Consider the following 8976-nt stretch of genomic DNA (forward strand, 5'->3'; position numbering starts at 1 on the left):
AAAATGTTCCAATGCTCCTGAATGCACCATAGCTTTCTGACGCGCAGCGAACGCATCTCACTGTGAACGCTGTGCTGTGTAGATGCGCGTTTGATTTTCCACATAAGAGAAAGCTTTGCAAACTCAAAACTCACGTTGGCTATCACGGTTTAGTGTTGTGTGTAAATAACAAGAGACCACAACAAATAAATCTGCCGTACCATGGTCAAAATCTTTGGATTTAATGTTGTTCAAAAAATCCGTACTTTTGTAAATGAATCTGCCAAATAACCACAACTTTTTTTTTCTTATATTATTAATATAAGAACCTAAGCTCCATTAAACATATTTTAATCCGTTTAATCCACGGTGTAAAAACGGTTGGGGGCCGCTGGTCTAGATGACTGAGAATCTTCACCAGCATTGTTCACTCTGTCAATTAATAAACATAAGCATCAACTTTTTATTTTTATTTTCTTCCTATTTTTACTATAACCGATTAAAGCTTTGAATTGATCCTTTGAACAGAGTGATATTTTTTATTGATCTGTTGTTTTTATTAATACAGTTGTGGGAAGTAGACGCATTCATTAAGTAATATGATTCCATTGGGTTTAAACAGCCCATCAGTTTCTCATCATGCTGGTTTAACCAGTAAAGTAAACGATCTTATGATCCCTTTTTAAGGCATCATCTTTCATACACGTTAAACCTTTCCAATTTTACATTTCCTTTATTTGACTAAAGCGTTTTATTTCCACCTTATTTGGGTTTGTAGAAGAATAACAACTAATTTCATAAGGTTTCATCTATCCGACTATTATTAAGCTTATGATGTAAAACAAAGAGGAAGAAAAAAATACTATTTTTAAAATTGCAACCTATGTTTTTAATCTTTGTTTTAACAGTATTTAAAATAAAATCAATCCAGATAGTAGTTTATGCAAGTAAATGAGAACTGAACAAAAATATAATTACCGGTATTTAAAAAATTAATAATTTATAAATTTTTTATATGTTATTTTATATTTTAGAAAGGGCGTGTTATAAGTGTTGATACCCTGAATAGTAAGCAATGGAGGAGTTTTTGGTGGCCTTACAGACATGAAATCTTTCCTACAGATGCAGACCAGCTTTTGTGCTTGAAGTCTTGTCTTGTTCTATCCATCTAAATGATAAAAGGATGTTAAAGTTTAAAAAAGAGTTTAGGGTTAAGTATTAGGTTCACAGTGGGTAGAGAGTCAACTATAAGGCCTGTTTTCTGGAGGATATTTGCTACAGTATATGATGCTTCATGTTCATAAAGGATCTCACACACCAAATGGTTTTAGGTCCTTTATTACTTTCTGTAACCTCTGAAAATAATAATGAAACCAGAAAATGTTTGTAAACAAGCAGCAGCATATATATTTTATCAATTACGTACATAAATAATATGAGTCTGTTTGCCTAAATCATTGCACTGCCTAATAAGCTAAACTTTGAGAATTTAATCTCCTTCTTTGTCTCACTTCCTGCAGAAAAAGCTGCAGGGAGTCACATGGAATATTGCTCAAAGGATAATTGGTAAAGTAGCATCTGTTGCAATGCCACAGTTGTTGTTTCTGTCCTTAGCCATGTAGATGTAACCATTGTTGCCCCAGTTTTCACTCCAGCTGCAATGAGAGAAAATGATTAACACAGCCATGCTGACTGCAGTTAGGATGTACAATGTTTTCCCTAAGAACCTTATTCTATTCATAAGCCTCACTTTAAAACAGCTTAGGTTAAACACAAGAAAAGAATGAAACCCAAGCAAGATATTAGTATTAAAGATCTCACTCACCTGTTTTTAACAATCCAGTAATTTTGATCAGAATAGCCGTAACCCACCAAAAGGACGGCATGGTTGAGCTCTTCTTTACTGCAATCTTCCTCATAGTAGATGCCTTAAACACACAGAGAACCATCTTATGCTACCTTCTCAGTAATTATTTTAGACTGAGTTTAATGGGAGCAGGAATGCCTATAAAGTCTGGAAGTTAGGATCTGTGATTCATTAGGAATACTCCATCTGGGATTCAATTAAATTAGAATAATCTTGTATCTAAAGCTTAGTTTAAACCTGTATGTTTTAACTCCTAAAGATTAATAGATATTTTTAGCTATTTACTTTTGAATGTAATTTTTTACCAAATGATTTCACACAAAATAAACCAAAAACAAAGTTATATAAAGTGTTGGCCTGTTTCCTCTATTCATTTTGTATCCAAAATGATACATTAGGCTGTCATAAAATGGTTGCGTCCGAAGATAATATTTTACATGCATTATAAAATCCCCATTTAAACTTTATCAGTTTTAAAATTCAAAGCTAAATAAAGTTAAACATTTATCATTTATTTTGTATTGTTATATATTTAGCAGCTTTTATTTATAGTTTTTGGAAAGCAGTAACCTTGTCAGAGAAAAATAACTCTTAGAAGGAATTTAAAAATGATACAGCTGATTTTAGAAAGCAAAACTGTTGGGTGTCTAGATTATAGTACGTGGGCCATTTGTTGACCCAGATTATATTGTCTGCAACATCTTTTATTTTTACAGGGCAGATTTCTTTAATTAATGTTTTCTTTTAAATAGGAGTTCTACCACAAATTTTGATCTTAATTTTATAGAGCACTTTTAAAAAAAGCACACTTCTATCTAACTTTGTTGGATATGGCAAGGAAGACATAGTGTATTTAGTAATTGTTGTAGAGAAATGGGTAAAAGCTTTCTTTTTAAACTAATAAAAGAAAAACATGGTCAACTAACAACACTTATTATTATTAAAACATTGAGTAAGAATGTGACAATATAAGTGTCATTTTATCCCTTAGAATTATTATTTTTTTTTTTAGGCTGGAGGGTATATATTTTGTTAAAAAATAATGTTTTTTAAAAGTTTAACGCGCTTACCTGACTGGTAAAACTGGAAAGAATCACGGCTAGCATCTATAGCCACAGAAATAGGCCCCATGGTGGCTACAGCCTCCATCAGGTCTTCTTCACTACCACTGGGGATGTAGGCGTACCCATCAATGGTGATAGCATTGTAGGACTCATTATAAGAACATTGGGGGTTGTCCTGGAGACAAGAAGTTGAGCTTCACATTAAATGACCTTAAGGATGGGAGCTGTGATGTAAAACTTGCTTCCTAACTGTCATTATATTGACATACCTTTGCCAGGTACGGGTACGATGCTTCAGAGTTCAGCCCACCGTTTGTGTAAACATACTCAAAGGCCTTCTTTGCTAAACCACCGTCACATCCATGGTTGCCTAGAGATCTAGAGCAGTCCATCAGGTTCTGCTCGCTCAGGGAAACCAGTCTGCCAGTCGCCCTGAAAAGCTGCCCCTCTAGAGAGCCAGTGGCGCTGAAAGCCCAACAGGAGGCGCACTGACCCTGAATACAACATTTGAAGAATGGTGTCAGGTTGTGGTATGTGGGCAAATAATCTGACTTCACAAAGTTCAATAACAATAAAGTTTCCTTAGGTTTAGCTATAAATGACTTCTAAAATGCATGACTTGGGTGTGATGCATCGGAAAGGCATCCACAGGCTTTGTTTGTCCTCAGATAAGGCAGGTAAAATTTGTGACAGTGTCTCTTCACAAAACTTTTCAGGAGGATGCAGATCTTGTTACCTGGTCTTTAACTGGTGTAACATAGCCCTCTTGTCTCCAATCTACAGAATCAGGGACCTTCTGGAAGCTGGGTTTCTTGAAAAAAGTCCCGTTAGCCTTCTCCTCTGCCTTTGGTTTGTAGCCATTCATGATCTGCTTGAACTCCTCCTTAGTCTGTAGGAAGAATTTTTTAGTAATTAGGACAATCTTCAACAATTCATTAGATGTGTCCGATTATAAAACAAAGAAAAAAAGATGTTTTAGGGAAGAATCTACTCAGTTACTTTTTGATCTCTTTATTTTTCTTGGGGGATTTGTTTTGTTTATTTTACGGCAAGCCATTAAAACTTTAGTTCTCTGCAAACAAGTTAGAAGTCTTTTCTGTTTTACTAGACTTTGGAAACAGCCTGTAAGGTAATTTTATTACACTATGAGCATTTACTTTAAAAAAGGGCTGTTCACCTATTTGGTACTTACCATTCATGCCAACTCTAACAGCTCATATGGGTCAGCTCCTGTTATCATTGAATTCAAGATCAGAATAAAGTACACTCAGACGCACTCCTTTTATTTATTTGGTGTTTTTTTTCTGAGTAAATAGTTGGTGTATATTTGCAAGTATCAGTTTTAAAGTTATTGAAAAAATGTACTCCAAACATTTCAGATTTCTATTCGTTAAAAACTATTGAAAGTCAAATTTCATTTTGCTTTTGTTTCACAGTTATTTATACTCATCATCTTCCACTACCTGAGGACCAGGTTTGTTGTGACGACTGTTTAAGCTGGCTGGTGTCTCTTTGCTACCTACATTAATGATCCTGTTGACGCCATGAAAGGTGAAGAAACCGTAGCTAGTAATAGAAGCTGAGGGCTCCGATTTCCTGCATTTGGATCAAGCTCTAGAAGAGAAGTGGCTCTCCTTAGAGCTTCTCATTGAGGGCCTAGATTTTCACCTTGTCTCTAAGGTCAATTAAAGCTTTTAGTTCATATATAAGAAAAAAAAAAGGCAGTTATAAAGAGAAAAGGTGAACCCTTATTGCATATTGCTGCCTATTCTGATCCTGTTTTTGATGGAGATTTCCTCCTTTATCCCTCCTACAACAAGGTTGTCATATAGTAAGTATATGCAACTATGATGGAGGCTTAAACTGAAGCAAACCGATTAACTCATATATCCATTTTCTCTATCTACCTGGGAGAACAGTACCTATCCAGCAGTTACTGTTGCTCTATATGAATCAACTGCAATCAAAATGTTTTCAGTAGCATCATTTTTGTTGAAGCACCTTTTTACTTTCTCAGGTTATAGTTATGAGGATGCAGGTCTGAAGTCTTACCATGTCTGCAAAATGGTTTATACCCAGCCTGTAGCTGTGTTTGCCCATGGAGTGCTCCAGGTTGTGCAACTCAATCTTTTTCAGGTTCTTTTCCCAAACCATTCGTCTCCAGCCTTCCTCTTTCTGGAAAAAAAGCAAACTTACAATGACTCAGCTGTTTCTGGTCAAAATTAGATAGTAAAGATTTACAGCAATGCATACAAGTGAGGCAGAGTGACCTTGGCTATTTCAAATTTGATCAAAATTAGCGTGTTTTATAATGGGAGCGTTCATTATTTTATGTATGAATAGACTGTTAAATGATTTGTATAGGACAACATGGTAAAATATTACATCTTTTTTTTCTCCCACGCTGTTTACATTTGATTACTGCTGCACTTTGGAAATGTCATGAAAGCTGTACAAACGAAATTTCGTTTTGTATACACTTTGTGTATACAAAATGACAATAAAAGTAGTCTAAGTCTAAGTAAGTCTAAGAAAAAAAGAACTTTTTCTACCTTTGTTGCATCTTTTTGTACTTTGTCTGAGTTACTTCAGTTTTAATTAATTAATTAATTAATTAATTATTTTTTTATATTATTTTGCCATATATTAAGGTATTTTGGGTGGGATGTACTTGTATTCAAACTACGCACTTCATAAGTCATCAATTAAAGCCATCTTTCACCTCATGGTATGTTTTATTGTAACGGTCCATCCACAGCTCCCAGTGCTGATCTAGCTGTGGGTCTCGTCTCGGGGCCCCCAGGACTGCAGTCACGTAGAACGTCGTTACGACTAAATGCAGCATTGTTCTGATCTTCCTAAAAAGGTGAAAATTTATTTAATACAATAGACAGGATGCATAACTAATGTATAACCTCCATACATAGTTAAACTCTTAACTGTGCTTTACTTCTACTGATAACTGCATAAATAAGGAATTCTTACACAGAACCTGTTTGTCAACAAATAGACTAAAATAAACTTCTTCATAATCATACTAGGAAAAACATATTTTATATTTAACCCTCAAAATAGCATATCAAATAAAATAAAGCAAAAATGGGAACAATGATAAAATGCACACAAAACCAGTAAATCCCTAACTCTAATGCGGTAAAATGTAAAGTGTGCTTTTTTGTGACAAAACATTAAAAAAAAAAACAGCAGCATTATTAAGCCACTAATAACACAAAAACTGCAGTGTCTTCAGCAGTAAAATACATTTATCTAACAAGAAATGAAACAAAACTCTAACAAAAGGCCTTATAGAAGGCATGTTATGTGTACTGAAATACAGTGTTTGTGAGAATAGGAAAGAAAAATTCTAAAGAAAAAAAAAGGCACTTAATCATAAATACAAAACCTACAGAAAAACATTTTCCATTTTAAGATCAATGATATTTGAGTGGTGAAAATGTAAAAAAAAAAGTTTTACCTCTGAAAATTTAGGTATAAATGTTGAAACTTGCTGCAGCACCCTTTCTGTTGATGAAGATTCAGAGGATAGAATCCTTTCTGCAGAGGGTCAAGATGCTTTTAAAGACCTGACTAGACAGACTAGAAAGGTGTCAAGCGTTCTGATTGGTCCGTTTGTCTAGGTGGTCTACCTTTTATCAGGTGATGAGGTTCCACGCTTGGAAAAAGTGCTGAAAGTAGTCATGGAGGAACAGGTAATACGACCTGACCTATGGTTGTTTCACATGTTAAGGTACCATCGTAGTTATAGAAGAAATTTACACATATAAAAATTGTAAATGAATAAACACATGATTATAAATGAAATTTGAATCACGTTAATAATTTAACACTAAAAAGCCCAATAAAAGGGTAATTACTTCCTAGCCTAATCTATCATTTATCTGCTTCTCCTTTATAAATGAAGAGTCCTAACACTAGTCTAGCCAAAGCAAGGGGGGAGTGGTGGTCTAGTGGTTAGAGCACTGTGCTTGGGGGCCGGAGGTTCTGAGTCGAACTCCTGCAGAATGCCACTCATGGTCCCTGAGTAAGACCTTAACCAACTTTGATCCCATAATGCTCCCGGGCGCCGAAGGGTCAGATACGGAGGTGAATTTCTACAGTGTGAGATTAATAAAGTTCAGTCATTTTATTTTTAAGGGAGTGTGGCCTGGTGGTTAGGGCATGGCGCTTGGAATCCAGAGTTCTGAGTATAAGCCCCACTCCCACAGTCTGCCACTCCTGGGTCCCTGAGAGAGACCGTAAGCAACTTTAACCATATAATGGCATATGTTGAGGACACTGCTCCCTAGGGGGATGGGTTAAATCCAGAGAGTTAATTTCATTGCTCTGTACTTGTGAAAGTGTAATGAAAAGAAAAGCTGGGAAAACAAATTAATGATCTGAAGTGAACCTATTCTGCAGGCTAATCACTCAGCAATATGAGCTTCATGAGAAGAGACGGTTTAAATAGCTTCACTATGGGATACAAAAGATAAAACAGAGAAACCGCTGCGTGGATTAAAGCTTCAAACTGTAATAAACAATTTACTTTTTTTTTTTACGTTATGTCTTATACACTGGCTGGATATGAAGCCGCTATGTTTCCTTTGACTCATTAGAAAGAATTAAGTCCAAGAGGAGGTGTACGAATTCAAAAGACCAATAAAAAAAGTCTATAAGTTAAAGTGTTTTTTTTTTTTTTGCCATGATTAAAATCTCATCAGGATATGTAAAGTATTAATTTCACAATGATAAAATTATTAGTTGTATGCATCATAAACGGTCCTACTGACGTCAAGTACACTAGCTAACGCTAAAGGCTATAGCTAACCAATGTTATTGTAAAATGTAATTTCTTGGAAAGGGTGAATTTTTTTTATAAGACGAATGTTATGCTTGTAACATTATGGTGTCGAGGACTGTCGGCCTCATAGCTGTCACTGACATCCTCCAAGACAAAAGCATCAGCACTGAAGCCAACTGTTTGCAGAGAACTGCATCTGAGGAAAGTTAGGTGGAAGGAAGAAGTGTCAGAGAAATATGCAGGGATGACCATAACCTTTAATGACTGTAAAGCTTTAGACACTATTTGAAGAGTTTAAGGCTTGATCTGGGGTCCTAGCTTTACCACAGAGACGCATCCAGGACATCAGCTTGTCCAGCGTTCACAGTTCAGAGGGAAGTAAATGTTCCAGTAATGATTAAGGTTGTAACGTTATTAGCTGGTGTTAGTCCACTGGGTTCTGTTAAAAAGACAGAGCAGCAGCCAGAACATTTTAGAGCACTTTGTGCTTCTGCTGGCAGGTTTTATGAAACTGCCGTTTGATTTTCCAACAGCCAGTCCAATCACCCATGATGCTACCATGTTTGGCTGGATTAAAATTAAAGACGAGACGCCAGAACCAGCAATACAGATGACAACAGCCGCCAAAGCTACAGTTGTGTTCGAAATAATAGCAGTGCCTCAACAGCAGCAAGAAAATCACTTGTTTTATTAACATTTCAAACTCTATACCCCAGATAAGTTTCTGGGGGGTAAAATAAAGGTATAGAAAACCAACAAACCCAACAGGACAGCCATGCATACTGTGGATTCTGTGAAATTGAATGATTAACTGAAAAGGGTGTGTTCAAAAAAATAGCAGTGGTGAGTTCAATTAGAGAGGGCATCAATTAGGGAGGGTATTCTGGGAAAAAAGGGTGTTAACAGGTGATCCGTATTTAAGGATCAAGACAACTGGCATGCTGGCTGTGCATTTGTCCTGAAAAAACAAGGAAAATGGGTTGTTCAAGACACTGTTCTGAAGATGAGCGTTTCCTAATAAAAAAATTGATTAAAGAAGGGAAAACATACAAAGAGGTGCAGAAAATCATTGGCTGTTCAGCTAAAATGATCTCAAATGCCCTGAAATGGGAGCAAAAAACTGAAAAACGAGGAAGAAAAAGAAAGACAACCCCTCGAATGGACAGAAGAATAGCCAAACTGGCGAAGACTCAGCCAATGATGGGATCCAAGAGGATCAAGCAAGACCTTCAGTTGACAGTGAGTACTGTGACAATCAGAAGACG

General features: G+C 36.0%; 1 protein-coding gene across 1 annotated transcript; it reads right to left on the minus strand.

Moving 5' to 3' along the window:
- Window positions 1-949: 949 nt before the first annotated feature.
- Window positions 950-6464, minus strand: ctsl (cathepsin L). Its single transcript, XM_015397616.1, has 8 exons — window positions 6386-6464; window positions 5633-5768; window positions 4963-5085; window positions 3647-3799; window positions 3180-3404; window positions 2917-3085; window positions 1805-1907; window positions 950-1634 (listed from the first exon to the last, which is right to left on the minus strand). The coding sequence occupies exons 2-8, from the start codon at window positions 5753-5755 to the stop codon at window positions 1532-1534; spliced, it is 999 nt and encodes a 332-aa protein (XP_015253102.1). The 5' UTR covers window positions 5756-5768; window positions 6386-6464; the 3' UTR covers window positions 950-1531.
- Between the last annotated feature and the right edge of the window lie 2512 nt (window positions 6465-8976).

This window comes from Cyprinodon variegatus, unplaced genomic scaffold (assembly GCF_000732505.1).
Source record: "Cyprinodon variegatus isolate N-32 unplaced genomic scaffold, C_variegatus-1.0 Scaffold875, whole genome shotgun sequence".
In the NCBI taxonomy this organism is placed as follows: Eukaryota; Metazoa; Chordata; class Actinopteri; order Cyprinodontiformes; family Cyprinodontidae; genus Cyprinodon; species Cyprinodon variegatus.

Excerpts from the sequence above, each read along its gene's own strand:
- ctsl (XM_015397616.1), bottom strand. The coding sequence starts at position 5,755 with ATGCTGCATTTAGTCGTAACGACGTTCTACGTGACTGCAGTCCTGGGG. Across the intron at positions 5,086-5,632 it reads ACAATAAAACATACCATGAG|AAAGAGGAAGGCTGGAGACG; the intron begins GTGAAAGATGGC and ends CTTTTTTTCCAG. Across the intron at positions 1,635-1,804 it reads TACTGGATTGTTAAAAACAG|CTGGAGTGAAAACTGGGGCA; the intron begins GTGAGTGAGATC and ends CTCTCATTGCAG.